The sequence below is a fragment of the Moschus berezovskii genome, chromosome 26, assembly GCF_049115385.1.
Source record: "Moschus berezovskii isolate FMDL1 chromosome 26, NW_MosBer_1.0, whole genome shotgun sequence".
NCBI lineage: Eukaryota > Metazoa > Chordata > Mammalia > Artiodactyla > Moschidae > Moschus > Moschus berezovskii.
The window spans coordinates 29,617,626-29,640,298 of record NC_142485.1 but is presented as its reverse complement, the minus strand read 5'-3'; the positions used below and the strand labels follow the sequence as shown (position 1 = coordinate 29,640,298).

The 22,673-nt window shown below is 38.0% G+C and overlaps 2 protein-coding genes across 40 annotated transcripts in view; one reads left to right on the top strand and one right to left on the bottom strand.

Moving 5' to 3' along the window:
- The window catches only part of TLR3 (toll like receptor 3), a 447,684-nt gene that overhangs the window by 61,925 nt on the left and 363,086 nt on the right, over positions 1-22,673 (top strand). The window lies entirely within an intron of this gene.
- The window catches only part of SORBS2 (sorbin and SH3 domain containing 2), a 215,682-nt gene that overhangs the window by 36,173 nt on the left and 156,836 nt on the right, over positions 1-22,673 (bottom strand). For 15 of the 31 annotated variants that reach the window (XM_088832573.1, XM_088832572.1, XM_088832574.1 and 12 more), the window contains 7 exons: positions 19,559-19,717; positions 18,785-18,868; positions 16,762-16,818; positions 12,331-12,380; positions 8,286-8,473; positions 2,123-2,211; positions 741-787 (listed from right to left, as the gene is read on the bottom strand). In XM_088832573.1, the coding sequence (XP_088688699.1) occupies positions 741-787; positions 2,123-2,211; positions 8,286-8,473; positions 12,331-12,380; positions 16,762-16,818; positions 18,785-18,868; positions 19,559-19,717 (674 nt within the window). Of the gene's footprint in view, positions 1-740; positions 788-2,122; positions 2,212-4,413; positions 5,995-8,285; positions 8,474-12,330; positions 12,381-16,761; positions 16,819-18,784; positions 18,869-19,558; positions 19,718-22,673 lie in introns of all 31 variants that reach the window. The other 16 variants (XM_088832595.1, XM_088832596.1, XM_088832597.1 and 13 more) reach the window with 7 other exon arrangements.

Below are 22,673 nucleotides of genomic sequence, written 5' to 3'. Positions count from 1 at the left end.
CCATGTGCCCATCTGATGAACAAGTTCCTAAAAAAAAAACGTGAAAAATTGCAACACAATTTGTGTTGTGAAAACACCAACATTAAAAGACCACAGAATAGGGAATTCCCTGGCAGTCCAGTGGTTAAGACTCTGTCTCCATGCTTCCACTGTGGAGGGTGGAAGGTTGGGTCCTTGGTTGAGAAGCTAAGATCCCACATGACCCTCATTGTGGCCAAATAAATAGATAAAATGTCAACCTCTTAAAAAAAAAAAAAAGGCCACAGGATAAAAATGCACTCAGAGTCTTTAAGCTCTGAGCATTGAGAAATGGAGATTTTTACTATAGGAGTCTTTGTACACAGTTATAGTCTTTAACCACAAACTACCCTTGATATAGTTGGATAAATAAATGTTATCAAATTCTCTAAGTGTTAATTACTCCCCAACACTTTATTTTTACTTCATTCTTGACATGAAAATTCTAGAAACAAAGACCCTTAATTTCATTTTGTTTTTCCTATCCTTTTGAACTCATTGTGCTCGAACATATTTACTGTAATTTAAAACTCAGCGTTTCTCAATGAAACTCAAAATGAAAATAAAATTACCCCCACATCCCAATTAATTAAAAGGAACCATTTAATTAGAGTTGATTGCTGAATTGGGAACTAGGTCTTATTTGTAACACATTTGTCTTTTAAAGTATTATTTTTGTATTTAAAGTCAACTTAAATCATATGATGAATGCTTATACTTACTTGGATGTCTGAGCCTTAAAATCATAAACAGCTTTTGCAGGCAGTTTCTGAAAAGGAAGGAAATGGTTGATGCTAACTTAAAATTTTGGATTTCCTATTAAAAAAGCAGTTTCACATGAATTAAAGAGAAATAAACTTGAAGGATTGATTAAACATATACAATGTAAATCATATATGCAATTTATAAGCAAATCAATTGGTTCTTTTTAGATAGTTAAACTATAACAGATAATTATTGAATATCACATTTCATCTTAGGGACTAAGTTAAATGTATGCCATGAAAGGAGAATAAAATTCCTGCAGAGGATTTGGTCTTTGGTATAATTTTGGCTTTTCCTGGGATAACTGTGGAAGGTCAATTGTTCTGTGTCCTAAGTATTGACACAGCTTCTGAACCATAATTAAAGGACTGGAAAAAGTCACAAAGGAAGTCACTACTCCTTTTACTAAACACTTGTTAACACAGTAGTAAAGAAATATAGCCTAGTTATCATGGAGAGGCTAGTTAGTGGCCAGAAGCATGGGCTTGGTCATTTTGTATTCCCTGGGGAATTCAGGAACTCTCCAGCACCCAGTAAACCAGCTGCTCATCTTTGAGTCCTGACCAGATTCGACACGAGCTCACACTCAAGCTCTGGGGGCACCTGTAGCTATGTACATGAGCTCTCCCTCTCTGTTGCCAATCATCCTCTCACTTCTCTTTCCCTGAGATTCTGGTGGACTTTGGGCATCCTGGATCATTCCTGACTTTGGATCCTGGATCCACAGGCACTGGACTGTGTTAGACACTGGTAGAGAACTTTCTGGAGTGGCTGACAGTCCAGGACCAGCCTTCTGTTTCTATCAAAACTTCATGGCTCCAAGATAGTACAAGCCAGACCGTCAGCCCTGGCTCGGGACCACAGACAGAGCCAGCAGGCTGGGGGTTCCCAGGAACAGCGGTTTTTTTTCAGGGATCCTCCCCAACAAAAGCAGGGCAGCAAAAATTATTTCCATGGAATTTGCATTGATTTGCAGCACAGCTGATAGGACCATCCTTTTCTTCACTGGACCAGAAATCTCGATGGGGAAAGCTTTCTTCCTCCAAGGGGTGGCCCAGCTCAAGACTGTTTCAGACAAAGCTATTAATCTATAGGTCAGGTCAAGACTCAGAGAGTCACTCTCAAAAATGGACTACAACTGGGGGAGACATGCTGCTCAGGATAGAATGCAGTGGCTTCAAATCCTTTGCTTGGGCTCCAGGGAAAACTCATTTCTAGTTTCTCCATCAACACTTTAATATTTTTAATCAGGGCTCTTTACTGGTTTTAGACATAACTTCAGCTGGCAAATGCTTTTGTATATTGTTGAAAAAGACTCAAATGCCACTAAGTAGACTACCTCTTTTTCTGGAGTTCCTCTTCTTTCCCTGGGTGCGGTTCTTCCAAGATCAGTCAGTGTGGCTGAGTAACTCCTAGGGGACTCATGGTCTGTTGGAAAGGACAGGGCCAGAGTGAGTATCCACGTAATCAAAAGCAGACTTGATTAGCCATTTTCTCTGGTGGCAACTATATTCCCCTTCAAATGTGGAGAGACACCACAAGGAAAAACACAGGCCTAAAACTCATAGGTAATTACAAAGATGTGACATAAGACACAAAACAGAGCACTTTTAGAGGAAAAGTATCCAAGATTTCAGAAGTATTATAAAGGTTTAATTGTTACACTGCTGATAAAATTATGCTCCCGCACCTACTATAGGTAATTCAAAGTTACAGGGATTTTTCATCTCAAAGATTTAATACTTGCTGTTCTTTTTGCCACCAGTTTATAATTATAGGCTCTAAGATGAAGACAGGAGCAACCATTATAAAAAACTGAAGCATGTTATGGAACAATTTAAGGATGTAGTAATGAAAAACAAAAAAATATGATGATGGCAAAACTACATTGTGACTATTATCTTCTCTTTTTCTCTCTGTGTTTAATGACTTATTGAGTCTGAAGATGACATCTTAAGGTTTAAGGCTTAATAGGCCATCATCTACTTGCTTCCTTTGTGCTCAACTATCTTATTAGAAAGTGAATATTTATCCCAAGAAACAAAAGGATAAAAATTTTCTAAACAGAAAGTGTCGTATTGGTGGCCAATGACTTATGAACTATTGCATTGTTTCTGTTTGCCTTAAAATATACACAATTAATTGCATTATAAAATAAAGGTGCAAATATCTATCTTATGCTTTTATATGTGGAAATGTAAATGATATTGAATAACTGGAAAAGGTAGCTAATTTATGAAAACGTTACGTTATGACATGTCTCAATCAGTGAAAATTTCAAGTTGTTGACTTTGATTTTAAAAATGTAAATTCACTGTTTTTGAAGCATGTCAGAAGGTATAAATGAAAACAAACATAAATCATAATAAGATAAGCAAATTTGTGCAATAGTTACTAACAGTTGGGTTATATATTCTGTGCTCAAATTCTGAATTGCATGAGTCTGAATCGTGTTTCTGCTACCTACTCATTGTGTGACTTTGGTCAGATTTCTTGTCCTCTTTGGGTATTAACTTCCTCATCTGTAAAACAGTGCTTACAATAATATCTATCATCCAGGTTTATGCTGTGTTAAGTAGAAAATGTGTATAAAGCACTTTGGAAAGTCTGGTGCATAAAACTTTCTGTGAACAATCCAAGTTTCAGCCTGGAAAATTCATTCCAGCTTCTTAAAATTTACACAGTAAACAAATGCACTTTAAGCATTAATGAAAAGGATTGGATAAGAATATCAAAACATCCTGTGTTTTCCAGTAATGTATACCTGAAAAAATGTCCTCTGTATTTGTCCTTCATAGGACAAATTTGTCCTTTCATAGATTTCCATAGGAATCTATGAAAATAAAGTTGAGAGTCACTTTTAGCCTAAATAATCTAATTCAAGTGTCAGTACAGGATTGTTTTAGCAGAAATAGAAAATAAATAATGGAGAGGAAGATAAAATGAATAAATGACTGATGGAAATATGACTTTACATATATAGCTTAAAGATATATTCACAAAAATTTTATCAGTTGTATCTTTTAGAAGAAGAAAGTTATTAAACAAGTCCCATTTTTTCTCTTAATTGCCCATCAATTACTACATTACGTATTTTGGTTTTGCTTCCTGAGTGTGCTAATTTTGTATCTTCTATATAGAATGTAAGCAAATTATTGGGCTAGTGACTGGAAAGTTAATAAAATCAAGGAAAAGATGTTAGACTACTGATTTTGATTCATTTTACACAACAAAAAAAGAGTTAATGCAAAGTTGTCAGTTTCTTAAGGATACTGATATTCAATTATGATTTGTCTTGAAATTCTTATAAACTGGTAAAATAAGTTTAATTTGTCATTTCTATGTAACAGTTATCTCAACCCCCAACATCAAGCTGCAAAACTGTTTAACCCTTTTGATTCTGAATGAGTAAATTTTTGTGATCACTTTAAGCCATACATCAAGTCCAAATATCCCATGAGCAAATGAGAACTATTCGGTAAGATGTTTGTACAACAAGCATTTGCTTCACAACACATAATGAATCCAGGTGGTCACAGCTCAAGAATGATGAGATGTAGGAATGAAACATGAAAGAACTGGAGGGTGAGCATGTGAGCCGCGAGGGGAAAGAAAGAAAAGTTGATCCACCTTGGAGGTTCAGGGCACTGTCATGGCCTTGGTGGTGGAAGTTGTTGTTCGTGTCGTCTTGGAAGGAGGCACTGTGAGGCATTCTCCCACAGTCGTTCTGGTACAACGGACAATGAATAGCACCTTCTTGAGGCAGTGGATGAAAAGGCTGGTGCATGGGGCTCCTTTTTAGGGCTTTGAGCGATGAATTCCTTTCGGGAATATCTGGCAGCAGTTCACTGATAAGACGGTGCAATATACTGTTGTCTGGCAAACTTCCCCTTCTCTTTTCAGCCTTAATTTGGTCACAGATGTCTTTAAGGGCAGAGTCCAGAGCCTCAAACACAGACGTCTTACATTTTGCCTTTTCCATCTGTTTTTTGGGAGTCGAATTTTTTTTCCTCCGGAAAGGCACGGGACTGACGAGAAATGCCAATTTAGAAAGGCCAGGGTCCATTTCTTGTCTCCTGGGCTCATCAGCGTTTTCGTGTTTAGCTCTTTCGTGTTTTAACATCGTGGTAAAGCGAGTGTAGGAGGCAGGGCACCTGCCTTTGCAGGAGCTGATGAGGTGCCGGTGATGGTGGTGGTGATGGTGGTGATGATGGTGGCTGGACCCATAAAAACTTTCAGAGGATGTGAAAGAAAAGTGATCAAAATCACTCTCGCTGCAAAAGGACGATCCTTCAACGTGAACGTAATCACTGTGGTCAGACACAACTCCCTCCTGGTCGCTATCGGAAAACTCCACGTGGGTTCTCGGTTGGTCGTCACTGGTGACTTCAATGTGGATGGGCACCAGGGCTTTAGACTTGTAGCTTCGCGGTACCTGAGAAGGGTGTCTACCTTGATTCTCTTCCTCCAGCAAAGACTCAATGGAAAACCGCCTTTGGGGACATAAACCATTCTGTTGCGGCTCTAGGGTTACAGGAGATAACATTTCATCTCCCAAATTCGGCATGGACTTTGACTTCTGAATCAACTTTTCAAATTCAGAAATGCGGGTGGGGACCATGTCCCTGGGCACCTCCTCCGTGGAGGACTGGCTCCATCCGTGGAGCAGCCCTTTGTGTTGCTGTTCCTTCTCATACTGCATTATTCTCGACTTGACGGAGCAGATGACCTCGGAGTTCATCAGATCCTTGCGGTTGATGCGGTGCATTTTCTTGTACATCTTTAGGAAGCCCGGGGCGTCGTGGGCTGACCTGTGTCGGAGCCTTGATCTGCCGTTACTGCGGCCCTCCTGGATGTAAGGGGAAGCCCACGTCACGGGGCAGCTCTCCTTGGGGTCCTCCTCGCATAACAGAGAACCCATACTTTCCGACTTGGTTTTCGGGTCAGGCAAGCTGTCGCAGTCATCATTTAAAAGGTCGTCACAACTACGGGATTTGATTTTGGGGGAGACGGTTTCTTCAGTGCTGCTCCAGACCTCTGCATTTTGCCGGGCCATCTGCCAGCCATTTTTGAAAGTAATGGCCCTCTGCGAGTCTTGCGGGACATCTAGATGCTGTCTGTAAGTGTTACAGTAATCTAACTCATGGGAGGGGTGGCCGTTGAGCCCTGAGAAACTGCAAAGGGATGGACACGTTTGGCTATCGTCCCCACCTTTTAGTCCAAGGCAGCGTGGTGGAAGAGAGACGTTGGAGAAGTTAAAAGGCTCGTAAAGAGGACAGCATGTCAGTTAGCATCAGATAGCACAGCAAAGATAAAGCAGTTAGTGGGGTTCAATCCAGACACCGAATGTCATACGCATAGCTTCAACTTAGAGAAAAAAATCTAATTCTATAGCAATAAGCATAGCTTTGCAGACAATAGTTAACCAAACCGTGTATGAAAAGTAACTGGTATTGCTAAATATATTTATTTCCATTGCATACTTCATCCATCTTTCTGTGAATATGGTATGTCAAAAATCTAATAGTACCTTGTAAGCCAATAGCATGACCTGGTAGTGATTTAAAGGTTTTGTAATTAATACCAAAAACGTTACAGATTTAATCATCTTAATAGGATCAGAATTTGAGTCTTATTTGATTTATAATAATATGGACATAAAGAGTAACTTATACATTTACGTTTAATTAATACTCCAATAATGATATCAAATAATTTTTCATGGGCATTATATAGAAAAAGCTATAAGACAGAATATTTTCCAGAATTGCAAAATTAAGTTCAGTTGCTGTGAACTACTGCTTCTAATATTTTTCTAAGAAATAAACCAACTAGCACCTTTTTAAACAAACTAATTTACCTCTTTGATTTCTCTACCTTCAACCTCTTATTAGGCAGGTTCCCATAAGGATAATTGTATATATTATAAAACTTTGATCAGAGGTAAATGCATTTGCTTTTTTCCAGGAAAAGTCTTTTAAAAAAATCATTTGCAATGTAATAATGTAGAGCTAACCCTGATGGAAATAGTACTTATGGAAATAGTCTTTTCTTTTGTGTTGCTGAGCTAATTAATAAATGACAGACCACATTACATCTAACGGGACATGTTCTTAAAAATAAGCCTAATGGAAGAAAATATCTCTGTTGACAGCTGCTGCCTTCCCCAAATTCTTCAAAAGTACATAAACACATTAAGTAGCTATGTAGTATTTGGCAAAGGAAGTTAACATCCCCCTAGGATAAAAGCAAAGATCTAAAGTAATCAGAAAGAATCCTTTTAACATTTTGGAGGGATCTAAGCATAGTGAGTCAATGGCATTTCATGACCTATTGGTTTCTTTAGGATATTTGTTTGTATAAATGAGTAGAATCTGGTAAGGGTGCTTCTGATAATTTGAGGAATGGTATGTTGAAAGGGACTTCCTCCCTCTGAATGCTGGAATCTGAATCTTACAGCAAGTACAGCTTTACTAGGTCATGGACAAGAGCTAGCACCTCCTGCCTCTCCAGAGCCCAGTCATCAGAACCAAAAATCCTTACTCACAAACCAGCTAACTCTTAGCTTTACTTTTATGTGGCAGCACTCTCAGTGCTTGCCTTTGGTATGTGTAGCTGAATCTCGGCTACTTTATGGAAACTTCATTTACAGCTCACTTTCTTCCACACTTCAAATTGCTTCTCTCTTCTGTTTCAATCCCAGAGGGTTGGAAAAGACCTTGGGTCCCCAAATCGTAGGTGCCTATGGATGCTGGTTCAATCCTAGGTTTCTGCTTGGGGACTATTCTTGTTACAGCTGCAGTAATATGTAACTAAACAGAGATTTGAAGTAGTGATTGCTCGCTTTCAACACAACTCACTAAACTTCCAGAGAGGAGGCAGGCCATATAGATGAATGGCTTATTGATAAACAAACTTCACAATAATGGACTGTTGTGAATTGAACACTATGTTACATACGGAACATGGATATTCTACTGTATGTATGAATACTGAGTAAAATATAAACCAAGTGATTAAAGAAACAACTTTCATAGGTTAGACAAACTTTTGTCTAGAATTAAATAATTAAAAAAACAACTCAATTTATGTTTTAGGCAACAATGCTCTCTGTTGCTACTACTAATTTCTATTCTATAAGTCTGATTAATTTTACTAGTTGTAGTAACATTAGAAAAATTTGACAGTATGCAAATGTTTGTAAATGTAACCTTTTAATAGCCTGACCATACATTTTTTGACACTTTAAATTTGTTCCAAATAACACACCTGATATATTTGGAGAAAAGAAAGCATTAACAGATGAGAGTCAGAGTCCTTTAAGCCATTCAGAAGGTTCATCATCCTGACTTAGTGTGTGTACAAGGAAAGCTATTGTTTTGAAACCATATTTTATTAAAATACTAACCCTAACCATCTCTGGGTGGTCATCATTGGACCAGCTCTCCCAAGGTTAAAACTTGAACTAGTAAATGATTTACACACCATTTATTGCCGCTCACCTTTTGCTCTTGACGGAGAAGAAGGAGAAGAACTAATGAAGGACTTTGTCAGGGTGGTGCTTGATCCTGGGAGGTCTGCTCGGCCTGGGCTAGTGCTCCTTGCACTGGGGTCCCCCAGGCCCCTGGGCTGCCCTACCGCAGGCTCGCTCCTCCTCCTTTTCCTAAAGTCGCTGGCCATGCTTGCAGAACTGCAAGAAGGAATCAGCTTCAGTTTGGCTGGTGTTGCAGGGATTCAAATGTGAATTAGAAAGACTAGAGGAATGTACTGGAGATGGCCACGGAATGACTCTCACCCTTCATCCCCCAAATTGCATTTTTAGGAATTTGTTCCTTAATATAAAAAACTATTTCTTTACAGTCACCTCTTTGAAAATTAACAGGCTCATCTGCAAAGAGTGACAGATTCATTTCTTCCTTTACCATTTGGATATCTTTTCTTTTCTTTTTTTTTGTTTTGTTTGATTGCTGTGGTTAGGGCTTCCTAGACTTTATTTTTCAGAGCAGTTTTATGTTTATAGAAAAATTGATTGGAAAGTACAGAGAGTCCCTATGTACTCCCTTTCTCTTGCACACGGTTTCTCCTCTTATTATTATCTTTTGTTAGTGTGGTACATTTCTTGCAGTTGATGAGTCATATCAGTACATTATTATTAAATGGAATTAAAGCCCATAGTTTACATTAAGGTCCATGTTTTCTGTTGAACATCCTATGGGTTTGACCAATGTATAACGACATACACACATGCATACATTCCTCACTGCTGTATCATAGAGTAGTGTCATTACCATAAAAATCCCCTGGGCTCAACCCCTTCATCCCTGCCTCCCAATGACACCTGGTGGCCACTGATCTTTTTACTGTTTCTAGTTTCCCCTTTCCCAGAATGTCATGTAGTTGGAATCAACAGTATATAATGTTTTCAGATTAGCTTCTTTCATTTAGCAGTGTGCTCTTAAGGTACCTCCATGGCCTTTCATTGCTGGATAGCTCATTTCTTCATATCATTGAATAATATTCCATTGTATGGATGTACCATTGTTTATCCATTCTCCTATTGAAGGACACCTTGGTCGCTTTCACATTTTGGCAATTAGGAATAAAGCTACTGTAAAATCCATGTTCAGGTTTTCGTATGAACATAAGTTTATAATCACCACTTAAAGTAAAAGTTTTCTTAGTAGACTAATATTTTGTTACTGACAGTTCAGTGCTATGATTTGTACCATACATCTTTTCTCTATATAGAGGAGTTGCACCAACACGAATGTATCTAGAGTTCAGTTCAGTTCAGTTCAGTTCAGTCGCTCAGTAGTGTCCGACTCTTTGCAACCCCATGAATCACAGCACGCCAGGCCTCCTTGTCCATCACCAACTCCCGGAGCTCACTCAAACTCATGTCCATCGAGTCGGTGATGCCATCCAGCCATCTCATTCTCTGTCGTCCCCGTCTCCTCCCACCCCCAATCCCTCCCAGCATCAGACTCTTTTCCAGTGAGTCAACTCGTCGCATAAGGTGGCCAAAGTATTGGAGTTTCAGCTTTAGCATCAGTCCTTCCAATGAACACCCAGGATTGATCTCCTTTAGAATGGACTGGTTGGATCTCCTTGCAGTCCAAGGGACTCTCAAGAGTCTTCTCCAGCACCACAGTTCAAAAGCATCAATTCTTCGGTGATCAGCTTTCTTCACAGTCCAACTCTCACATCCATACATGACGGGAAAAACCATAGTCTTGACTAGACAGACCTTGGTTGGCAAAGTAATGTCTCTGCTTTTTAATATGGTATCTAGGTTGGTCATAACTTTCCTTCCAAGGAGTAAGCGTCTTTTAATTTCCTGGCTGCAGTCAGCATCTGCAGTGATTTTGGAGCCCCCAAAAATATAAAGTCTGACACTGTTTCCACTGTTTCCCCATCTATTTTCCATGAAGTGATGGGACCAGATGCCATGATCTTCGTTTTCTGAATGTTGAGCTTCAAGCCAAACTTTTCACTCTCCTCTTTCACATTCATCAAGAGGCCTTTGAGTTCCTCTTCACTTTGTGCCATAAGGGTGGTGTCATCTGCATATCTGAGGTTATTGATATTTCTCCCGGCAATCTTGATTCCAGCTTGTGCTTCTTCCAGCCTAATCATCTTAGCTTTAAAAATCTTATACTGCCATTCTAACATTCTTCTGTTTATTTAATGAATAACCAATAATCTGGTCATCAAATAAACTATTAGAGTCCTTTCACTTAGTTGTATTAAAAGATGTTGATAGTCTGTAAGGGCAGGGGATTCTTTTTATCATGGTTCTGAGTATAGCATCGTTTAAGACAAACATTAATGAACGAATATATATATCACATAGCATGCTGTCTGTCAAATCTTTAGATAAAATTCCACCACCAGCAGCAGCAACAGTACAACCGGTCCTATGACCAAAGTCTGCTATTTACTTTACTGACATTGTCTTATACAGCATGCATGCACAGTAACCTATGAGGTATTTCAGTGTTTTATAAATAAATGGAACCTACAGACTTTGCACGTATAGAGGTGGAGCCAGACCTCGGAATTTGTCCGCATTCTTCCTAAGAGGATGCCCATCTTCTATCATTATCCTGTCAGGGTCTGTGTGTCTTCATGGAAGTTAGATTAGAAATATTCTAAATACTCTAAAATTAAAATATTCTAGCTGCATTCATAGTTGTACAAGATGTAAAAGGAGGGTTTTGGTGAGCTCTTTTCTTAGTGACCTTAATGCTGTTAAATGGCACCCGTGAAACCAATGTACAAAGGATCCAGTTTACCAAGTGTTTCATTTATGTTGATAGAAATTTGCAGAAGGGCAAATTATTGTTAAGTATCTGTTGCTGATGATATGATATGGCTGGGAGTTTGCATTTTTCAGTATTTTCACTGAACTGTGTCTGAAGTTCTATAGTACTTTAAGGTAAATGTGATATATAAGGCCTACAAAAGAACTTGCCTTGGTAGTCTCTTAGGAAAATTAGGACCTGCAAGTAATTTGGGTTCAGTTATACTTTGTCCCGGAGAAGGCAATGGCAACCTACTCCAGTACTCTTGCCTGGAAAATCCCATGGACGGAGGAGCCTGGTAATAGTCCATGGGGTTGCAAAAGAGTTGGACATGACTCAGTGACTAAACAACAACAACAATAATAGTATTTTACGGAGGAGCCTGGTGGGCTGCAGTCCATGGGGTCGCGAAGAGTCGGACACGACTGAGCGACTGAACTGAACTGAACTGAACAGTATTTTGAGGACTTCCCTGGTGGCTCAGTGATAAAGAACACGCCTGACAATGTGGTAGATACAGGAGATGTGGGTTTGATCTCTGGGTTGGAAAGATCCCCTGAAGAAGGAAATGGCAACCTGCTCCAGCATTCTTGCCTGGGAAATCCCATGGACGGAGGAGCCTGGTAACAGTCCGTGGGGTTGCAAAAGAGTTGGACATGACTCAGTGACTAAACAACAACAACAATAGTATTTTAATTTGTGTGGTCAGAGTATAATGAACAAACATATGCAGAATATAATTTATAAAATTGTTTATAATTTACTATAATTTTTAAAAAATGTATCCTCATCATATCATCTAACAGTATTGGAAACTAGATGTTTATAATCCTTATCTAAGGAGAAGAAAACTGAGTATGGAGGAGACAGGAAAGGCAAGAGTTTCTCAGCCTGTAAAGTGACCTAGAATTATTTCACTTAAACTTTATACATTCTTGAATATTTCCTCATATAAAATGATGCAGAAACAAGTTAAAACAATTTCATGAATTATGGTGCTTAAAATAAAGATGAAGGATAAAACATTTATCATTACTATTTCACTGAAAAAGAAACCACTGGCGTAAAATATTCTGGTTGCATAATGTAAAGAGATTTAAAAAATTTCATTTGGAGAATAATTGCCCTACAATGTTATGTTGGTTTCTGCTGTGCAACGATGTGAATCAGCTCCAACTATACGGATATGTCCTTCCTCTGAGCCTCCCTCCCACCCCCTCACCGCCTGCCAAGAGATTCTTACCTAGTGGGTCTTTCCAGGCTTCTGTCTATAGAGGATTGATACAACGAGGCCTGTTAAGACAGAAGGATGGTTAACGTGAAAATTTTTACCATGGCAAAATTTTGTGTGTCCCTGGACATTAAATTAGGTATCCTAAAAAGAGTATTGTCAGAATTGACATTAAAAATACCATTTATTATGGGTATAAAAATGTTTTGCCAAAAAGAAGTCATGCAGCCTAATTCCTACTTTCCTCTTATCTACTTTCTCATCTGATATACAATCATCCTTTGAGGGGAGTTGGTTCCAGGAGCTCCCCAAGGATACCAAAAATCTGAAGATCTCAAGTCTCTTATGTACAATGATGTACTATTTGCATATAACCTAGCCACATCTTTTATATACTTTAAATCATCTCTAGATTACTTATAATATCTAATGCAATGTAAATGCTATAAAAATAGCTGCTAGTGTGGCAAATTCAAGTTTTGCTTTTTGGAAATTTCTGGAATTTTTTTTTTTTGTGGGAGAAATATTTTTGTCCCTAAGTTAGTTGAATCCATGAATGTGGAAGCTACAGATATGGAGGGCCAGCTGTACAACACTACTTTTCTCTGTGTAACTAAAAATATTCATAAATCAAACATTGCCTAGGGTGAGAAAAAGAAAAATTACCCCTTCATGTAGAAACAGACTATAAATAGAAATTTCTCACATAAAGAAATGGTTTGATGTTTAAAGAAGTATTTGTAGCCATCATTCAATCCTTATAACGCATAAACCTTTATAAATTTTTGTCATATTTCCAGGTGTAATTTTTATGTAGACATAAAATGTAAGCAAAACTTCTTTCATCTGTCAACATAAACATGACTTTTAAAATAAAAAACCACAGAATTTGGTTTGAAATTAAACTACCTGGTCCTTGAATCAGGTACAGATTTGTATCTTTGAAATTATTTACATTCAGGGTTAGGTTAAAATAGAAGATTTAATGAATCAAAGTATAAACTTTTCTTAAAAAGTGGACTTTTTAATCTTTTAGTCAGAAAATCAGCTTTCAGTTGTCCATGGTTATAGGAACAAAGAAAAATAGATACTATAAATTTGGTAAATACTTCCAAATGCTCATTGTAGACACCATTTTCATACTCCTTCATTCTGAACAATACAATGAAATTGATATTAACAATTTTTTGTTAGACATGGATTTGAGAGGCAAGTAGTTGCAGTATGATGTATGATGCCTGGGATGTCTGGGAAAATGCATACCAAGTATGTGTAGATGTATACTGATGAGTCCCATTACACACAACTCTAAAATATCTTCTATTAACTATTATTTTCATTTAATTCTCTCTTACTGAATGAGAATGGAATTACTCCCAAACAAACAAAGCATCCCTATGCAAGAGAATACTACTCCCTCTTTTTAGACAGAGAAAAAGCATATTAGAATATTTTTAGTTCCTATAAAATATTTAGATTCTGAGGTTCTCAACAAATAAAAAGAGAAAAAAAAGTTGATCTGCTAATTGGGTAAGTTTAATGACTGTTTTAACTTGCTACCCTAAATTGGACACTGGAAGGGTAGAAAGATAAATACAAATAAGAAGGATGGAAAACAAGTAAATAAATAAAACCAGGTAATTATATTCTGATTTATAAATATTAGTTCTTCATGTTTGCAGAAGAGCAGTACCAAAGAGCCTCAGAACATCTGTGTGGGTCACAGCTTTCATGGGACACCCAACCACAGTGCCCAGTTGGCCAAAAACAGTGTCCATTTGTGGACACTCTTAGAATACCCTTAAAGTGATCAGAAATTTTGAATCACTAGCTTGAGATGAGCCTAAACACTATTGTAATATGAAATAAAACATAGTGTAAGAAGTGAGGACTCCATGCTGTTGAACTGTGTTTTAGGGTTATGCTAAGAAGCTAAAATTATTCCCCCATGCATTGGTTCCCACAAGGCAAAATAAACTGAAACCAGTATTATGATGTATGCTCAAAGGAAACCGTCCAGTATTAAATTATAAAGAAGCAATAAGAAGTTTAGATAGATGACTAAGAGAAAACTATATATATGATTGGTACTCATTCTGATATGGAAATTGTCTTCAGAAAGGAGGTACCTGTTTTACCTATTATAAGCTACTGAGTATTTACATGTTACCATTATTGTAATACAACCAAGTGAAGGTCATTCAATTAAGTACAGACATTGAGTCTAAGTGATCATGCGGTTAAATTTTGCTTAAAAATCCTTACTTGCTCCTTATTAATGTCAGTTTCTCACTGATACTTATGGACTAAAAATGTGTTATTCATGGCATATACTAGGCACTGAATAAATGGTAGCTAGGTTGATGTCCAATCAATTACAAATTTTACCAGAAATGTTTTACATGAGGTTATTGGAGACAGAATTCAGTACCTTATCAGAGTATTTTTTAATAATGAAAAGCTATAATGTGAAGTTAAAAATATAATTAATATGCTATCAGAACGAATAACACCCTCTTCTCAGTCCCAAGGAGAAGATGAAAAATCAGTTTAAATATCCAAATGCGTCTATATGTGATATTTTTCATCACTACCATTAGCATTACAGAATGCATAGAATTAATTTTCTACTATTTTTACACCAAGTATTACTGTGTAATATTAATTATAGAAATGTATTTTACAGAAATCTATAGTTATTAAGGAATAGTATAACTTGTATACTAGTATAAATAAATAAATAATTTGTATCTAAAAGGTTTTAGTTCTTAGTATATCTCTTGGAAGTGCTAAGAAGTATGGTATAAAGGAAGGTTAAGAGATTTTTTTATCTTTAATTTGCCATTATATTATCATCTGGTTTTGGACGTATTTCTTAAAATAGTTGGACTCTACTTTTCTTGACTGAAAAATGAGTGAGTTAGACATGGCGATCTCTGAATTCCATCTCAGTTCTCAATGAACTGTCTTAATAATATCCTGGAAATATTTTGAGGAATATCTGACCTTATTGAATTCTGAAGTAAATCCTCCTTTGACTGTTGGCATGTTGAAATGACAGTCTTTCTTCAGACTCTGTATTACTTTTTATTTAATACATAAATATTTATACACTTCTCTGTTTTAACATATACTCTGATGCATACTTCAGGGAAAGTCATTTGGAATCGCAGATTGCTGTAGATAGTTGGGTATTTTCTCCTGCAACTGTGCGTTCAATTCGTTACCACCATCGTGTGTCAGTGGTACATCTGGCAGCACAGGTATCCTACTAGTTTTATTTTCTAGTTGTATATATTTAACTGAATTAAGATGTTTCATGAAAACATTTATTGTGTTTTTCATTTATTTAGGATCACAGATAAACTACTATGAAAAACTACTGCAAAAACCCGTTTGTTCATACTTTGCTCTCATCCTAGTTGCGTCTATGAATGCCCATGGGAGGTTTTTGTTTCTTATTAGCTCATGTTTAGACAACCATCACTTTTGCTTATGTCTACTAATGAGTCCTAAATCTGCTTTCCAAAATAATTTCGTTCTTCTTTGCAGAGAAAAAGCTTTTGGCTCTGAATGATTTCTGCCTTCTTCATACTCTCTTTGACTAATTCAAATAATACTTTACATTGCCAGGCATCATATTTTTTATGTATCAGATTGTCATGAACATCATATACAAAGATGAAAAATACATTTCCTGTCATATGCTAGTCATAATCTATTATAGTGGCTGCCTGGATCACAGCATTGAGAAGGCTTAGTAATGTCTACCAAGGGTGTAGTAATGTTTGCCTAGGAAGTTGTAACATGTGTGGCAGTTATTTGTCAGTCCTGTTCTTGATTTTATCTGATGTTAAAATCTAGAAATTGTATCTATGAAAAAGAAAGAATTGAAATAAATTTTAGAAATATATGAGACATAAAAAAATCTGTTTATGGGACTTCCCCAGTGGTCCAGTGGTTAAGATTACATGTTTCCACTGTAGGGGATGTGATTTTAATCCCTGATTAGGGAATTTCCTTGTGCCACATAGTATGGCCAAAAAACAAACAAACAAAAAAACTGATCATCTAAGAATCTAAAGTGTTATTCTGTACCTCCAAGCATGATGATAAAATGGCTCTGAGGAGATTTCCAGCAGTATTTTATTCAGTATAATCAGATACATGCAATAATGCTTTTTGATTATCATACTCAAGATACCAGGATGCATTGAATAGTTCACCTGAAAGTAATGATTGGCATGATTTTTCACCTAAGAGCCAACAACTGTGATGTAATTAATGTTCAAGCAGTGGTACTAGATACCACACAATGATGTGAAGATAGATTTTCAAACCCAGGTTATAGACACTTCAGTGAATCGTAAAACATGGATGTTCAGAATCACAGTAACAGCTTCTAACAAAGAAATCTGAAAAAGAAAGTAATTTGCTTTTTACCTCATTGGAAACACCAGGAGAATGATCTTGAACATAGTCCAGAGCCTTTTTAGGAGGCTGGGTGTAGATGCACCACATAAGCAGAAGTGTAGAGATGGAATGGAGGAGAATCAATGGCAGCAAGGAATGACCATGTGGAAAAGGTGACAACAGTTAGAACTGAGTGCTGACAGCATCAGATACACATAAAAGAGTGACATGAATGGAGCAATGGCGAGGCGGGGGGCGGGTAGCCCAGGAGGAAGAGTGCAATGCTCGTAAATATTTTCAAGCACTGGGCAAAATCACTAGTGATTTGATTAGTATAAACTCATTTCATCAAATCAAAATTAGCACTCCTAGTCTCTAGCCGCAGAGGAATGCAAGGTACATTAAAGAAACACCGAAGGAGCAGGTGGATAGCATGCTGGTGAGTTTCCACATGTAGCTGAAAATGATTGTAGAAAAATGGTGATAATTTAGGCTCAGAACAGACATTGGTTCTATCCCCTGTGAACTATCTAATCAGCAGTAACAACACATTTAAATTAAAGCTGGGAAATTTTTTTCTCTTAAGTAAAATGCATTTATTTGAATTGTTGCAGTTTTAGTCACTATGTTGTGTCCTAATCTTTTGTGATCCCATGGACTACAGCCTGCCAGGTTCCTCTGTCCATGGAATTTCCCAGGCAAGAATACTGGAGTGGGTCACCATTTCCTTCTCCAGGGGATCTTCCCAACTCAGGGATCGAACCCAGGTCTCCTGCATTGGCAGGTGGATTCTTTTACCGCTGAGCCACCTGGGAAGCCCAATTTATGTGAATACTTGGATATAAATTAGGGAAAATATTTTTCCTATTACTTAAAGAAATTCTAAAAAAATTATTTGGTTTATATTCATTTACAGTCACTTTTGATCCAGTTCAATAAGATATAATGAATCTAACTAAGTCTCCTTTGCATTTTAATGGACAAAAGGGACTAACCACCTAGTATATAATACATGGTCAGTATATGAGTGTATAAATCAGTACATGATATGATAAAAGAAAGATTTACTAAAACTTCTGTGCAGTGTATTCAGTTATGTTCTTCAGGCATGTAAAATTCAGAAACACCAATGAAAGTATAAAAACTGTGTAATTGACAGACATCAAATGCACTGCTGTTGGCATCTGCACTTCCCCAATAAAATTTGAGTTGATAAAGGAAATTGTTATTTGAAGCTTGGGTCAACTCTTTTATCCTAAACAGACTAAGCAATTCTTATTGGTGGGGTTTTGGGGACTAGAGATGTTGTGATTTTCAGTAGCAGGAGGGGAAATCAAGGTCTACAGGGTTTCCTTGTTTTTCTCTTTCTTTTCATGCATAAGAGCAAATGAGACATTTTATGGTGGTGATATTCTAGCAGTATATTATAGTAGGGATTTCCCAGGATGTTTGTTTTTTGATAGGTCTGGGATTAACTTCTGACTCTGCCACTTGCTATCTTGAGTAAAATTAACCCCTCTGGCCTCTGGTTTCTTCTTACTGGAGGGATGATGTGAGGTCTCTCTGAGATAACACAGAACCAGCCCTCTGCAGGCGTTTGGTGATTCCAAAGCAAACAGGAGCTATCATCATAGTAATTTTTATTATTGTAAATTTCACGGGTTACTCTTCTGATTGAATTAGACCTAAATGGACTGTAAACAAATACAAATCTTCTATAAAGAATTGTCTGACTATGGGAAGACAGATACTGGTTCAACATTTTGAATTTGCAATCAATTAGATATAAAGTAATCCTAATGTATGATTTGGTGGGGAAAAAAAGAACTATATAGGCAGTGTCTGAACATAACCATTTGGTAGAGAAGTGAGTGTGAGCTAAACTATACCAAATTTGTGTATATAGAATATACTTTTTTCAGTGTTTTTTGGTGTCTATGGAATTTAGCTCTTATTCTCGAAATGACACCTATCTCTTCTGATAACGATTATGTTTTAAAAATCAAACAACATTCTCCTAATCGTTTTATATTAACAGTCTAGCCTCACTTACCGGGCGTCCAAACTCCAGTTCTGAAAAGAATTTATACCAGGGCTCATTTTCTAAATCTATGTCATCTGGATTTATGCGATCAGTCTGGAGCAGATGTGAAGGAAAAGGGAAGGAAAAGTCACACTGAGCTAAGTGAGGGCAACGCTGTGAGGCATGAAAAACACACACGTTCGCACACAAACATGCATCAACTTTCATCCAACAAATCTCAGCCAGAGAGAACAGAGGAGGTACAGTAAAATGAGTCAAATTAGGATACGAAGATTTAGCTTCGATGGCGTCACTTAAGCCCTAGTTGTTTTCTCTGCCATCATTTCTGGTTTTCTCCTTAGCTGGATGCATTAACTATGACAGACTCTCTGTGACAGTGAGGCTGAGCACTGCTAGCCCAGCAAGGTACTAAAACAGGCTCAACTCCATCCCTAGGTAGCTCTTCTGGGCCAGTGCCTCCATCACCCCTGCCCTCAGGGGTCCCAGTGAGTGAGCCTGCCTTCTGCTCACAGTTGACTTGGGTGCAGGCGCTTGGAGAGCCTCGGGGAGGGAAGCGGGGAGGTGGGGAGAGATACAAGGTCGGGGGAGGAGTGAGCAGTGCTGGGAGACTGTTAGCGGGTCACTGGACATGAGGAGCCCAGAAGTCTCGGTGAGAGAGAAAGGGGCAGCAAGGGTGGGGGGTGATGGTGAGTAGCCAGCCTCTGATTATCTTCTCAGCTTCTGGGGAACAAGGGCTACACATGAACTTCCCAACGGCGTGAGTTAAAGAAGGAAGGGGCTCACCCGGATGGGGGAGAGAGCTGGGGCGCACCGACTTGGTGCGGGGATACTGGTCCTGGGTGGAGGGGAGGGGCTACCAGTTACTTCTCCGCAGGGTGACATAGAAATAGGCTTCCGGCCAGGGTCCCTTGGAACAGGTGTCGGAGTGGTTGGGAGAGGGGGCTGCAAGAAAAAGGGGTGAAGGACAAACTGATTCATTAGATAGAGGTTCTTGGTGGGAGTCAACAGGATATGTCCTGCCTCAAGCCAGGCAGAAGGAAACGTTCCAGGAAAGTAAATGGCCCCAGGGGCCCCCAGATAATTTAGGACTGATCCTGAACACTGAAAATAGTGTGAAGAGCCTTCACAAAGCGAAGAAAGTTACATTTTATGATACCCTAAGTATCACCTACCTGTCCACCTTCAGCTAGAGACACGGATGTGGGTGGGGAGGGGTTTTTCATATGGTCAGTCAAGGGTTGGGGAAGAGAGAAAATCCAACCCTGGTTAACATTCTAGAGGAAAAACTAAAAAAAAAATTTTATAGTTGACTTTCACCTCTCCAGTGGTTTCCGAATGTCATATTTAAGGTACAAAAACTAGGACTGTTAATATAAACAGGTTGAGAAAATATATACAATTGCTTTGATAATAGAAAAAAAAAAAAGAGCATTTACTCTACCCAGCAATATCCTTAATGCTTTTAAATAATACATGCCTGACCAGACTGATTCAGGCTACTGATTTTACATTCAAAAGGGATGCTTAAAGTACTACGTATGGGTTATGACATTTTTGAGAGTTTAGTTGCTCAGTGTGTCCGGCTCTTTTGTGACACCATAGACCGTAGTCGGCCAGGATCCTCTCTGTCTGTGGGATTTTCCAGGCAACAGTGCTGGAGTGGGTTGGCATTTCCTTCTCCATTACATGACACTAATTAAATGTGGAGCAGCTGGACGGTAGTATTTTAAGTCGGGGGGGAAAAAAGCTCCTGTTTTCTAAAAGTCGTTCACCTGGGCCAGAAGAGGACATGGTCCAAGAGGTCTGTGAGGTGCTCACGGCCTCAAAGTGGATCCTTCCATTCTCTTCCAATCCCTAAAGCTCTCAAGGACCCGCACCTAGTAACTGCACGTCAGCTCCAGAAGAAATGCTCTACTACCTCTGAGGTAGGCCACATTCGAACAGAAGCCATTGTTTCATCCTAGCTTGTCCAAGTGTTTTGTTGGCCTGTTGCATTCCCAATAGTTTTGTTGATAACACACGGTCTGTATTTAATAATCAATTATATCCAAAATCTTTTAACAGATGTGCTTTTTATTTCAGTATTTTCTGAGACTGTGATAGTAGTTACAGGCAGTGATAGAGAAAGTCTGAGACATCATAACACAAGAGTGAAATGGCCTACAATACCCAAAATATGTGGTGAACAAAGTGATAAAGACCATGTAGTAACCTTGTAACACATTTACGATGGGGTGCTAAGTGAGTAAAAATAGACTATGATACTGGTTGTGGCGGTGTCACAAAGCTTGTGCCTGGAGAAACACAGTGCTGAGACTTCTTTCTTTTCAAATATTATTATCCTTTAGTATTATACCATTATGCAAAACATTGTATGGTTACTATGAAAAATGCTGCAGAAATCTTGAGATGTATTCTCCATTTAGTAAGCATTATGTTTGGTTTACATTTCAGAAGTAATGAAATGGACAGAAAATATTCTGGTAACTAATTTACCGTTTCCTTAATTTAAAAAACTTGTTTCAATTTATTTCTGAGTCGATAGTGTAAAAGTAGTAATTGAGATTTTGATTGTACTAAAATATTATTTTTCTCCAATTATCGTTTAGATTATAGCTGCAGCATGTAGGAATTTTGTAGAATAGTTTGGCTGGAGCTGATTTTTAGGGTAAATGATATTAGAATTTTTCAGTAATTTTGTTCTTTGTGTAAGAGGCCCATTACTGGTTCCAGAGGAGAATAATCTTTAACTTTTTCAAATCTCACTGTTTCTCATGCTACACCTTTAATAATATTGTTATTTCTTGATTTTATAATCTCTGTTTTCATGTACGGTACTTTATTTTCGCTAAGGGGAGACAGAAACTTAAGAGAAAACATTTGTTTAAAAAACGTTTTGAACACTAGAGGGCAGCAAATTTACTAAACAAATAAGTATATTTTCCACTGGTTACAACTTCACTCTGATTTCCACCTTAAAAGTATATATATACAGCAAACAAATATACTAAGTTCTGATTTATAGAAATCTATTTCAGTGATGGACTAGAGAAAAGGGAGAATACTGTCCCGCATCCCACCTTAGAGCAGCAACTTCCCATGACTTAACATTTTGTAGAATAAAACTTCAGTTTACTGTTTCAATGGGCACATGCTAATAGAAATTAGAAGAGAACCTCACCCCTCCATCCACCCCCCGCCCTCCCCCCAACACACCGATTATTAGCAGTTATCCATAACTTTGGGAGGTAATAAAAGGCACAGGCTTGAGCACAGCCTGACTGGTAAAGAAATGCTAAGTGGCAGAACTGGAATTTTCTCTTTGCTGCGGTTGACCTTTTGAATCCCTTTAGTCAGGCAACAATCAAATGTATTCTGTACCAACCTAGAGTTGCCCTAAGGCACACAGGGGCCTCATGGAAGTCAGTGATACACATTCAGATGGTCAGCCCACAGACGGACAGACATCCTCATGATCTCACAAAACAATGCTTTCCATGAGTGACTCGAAAGTGTTTTCAATTGTTCAACACAAATGTTAACACTTAGAAATATTTAGAAAGCACGACCATGCTCATATTTAGAAAGACAACAGAAGAGCAGCGATACTGCGGCACCTCTTTCTACCCTCTTTGGGTCTCCTCTCATTGTGAAAAACACAGCACATCAGTGCTCACTGCAAGAGGAAGGTGTGTAAGAAAACCCAAAACTGAATCACATACGATTCTTATTTAAAGGTAATCTGTTTTTCAAGCTTTGTTTTCTACAGTTGAAAAGAGTTGTGTTGCTTTTCAGAGTATAAAAATTCTCCTGTTCTCAGTATTCTTATTGCAGGCATGGAGTTTCTATTCGCAGTTCTGAACAGAAAGAAATTGGTTCTTTATAACTTATGCTCATT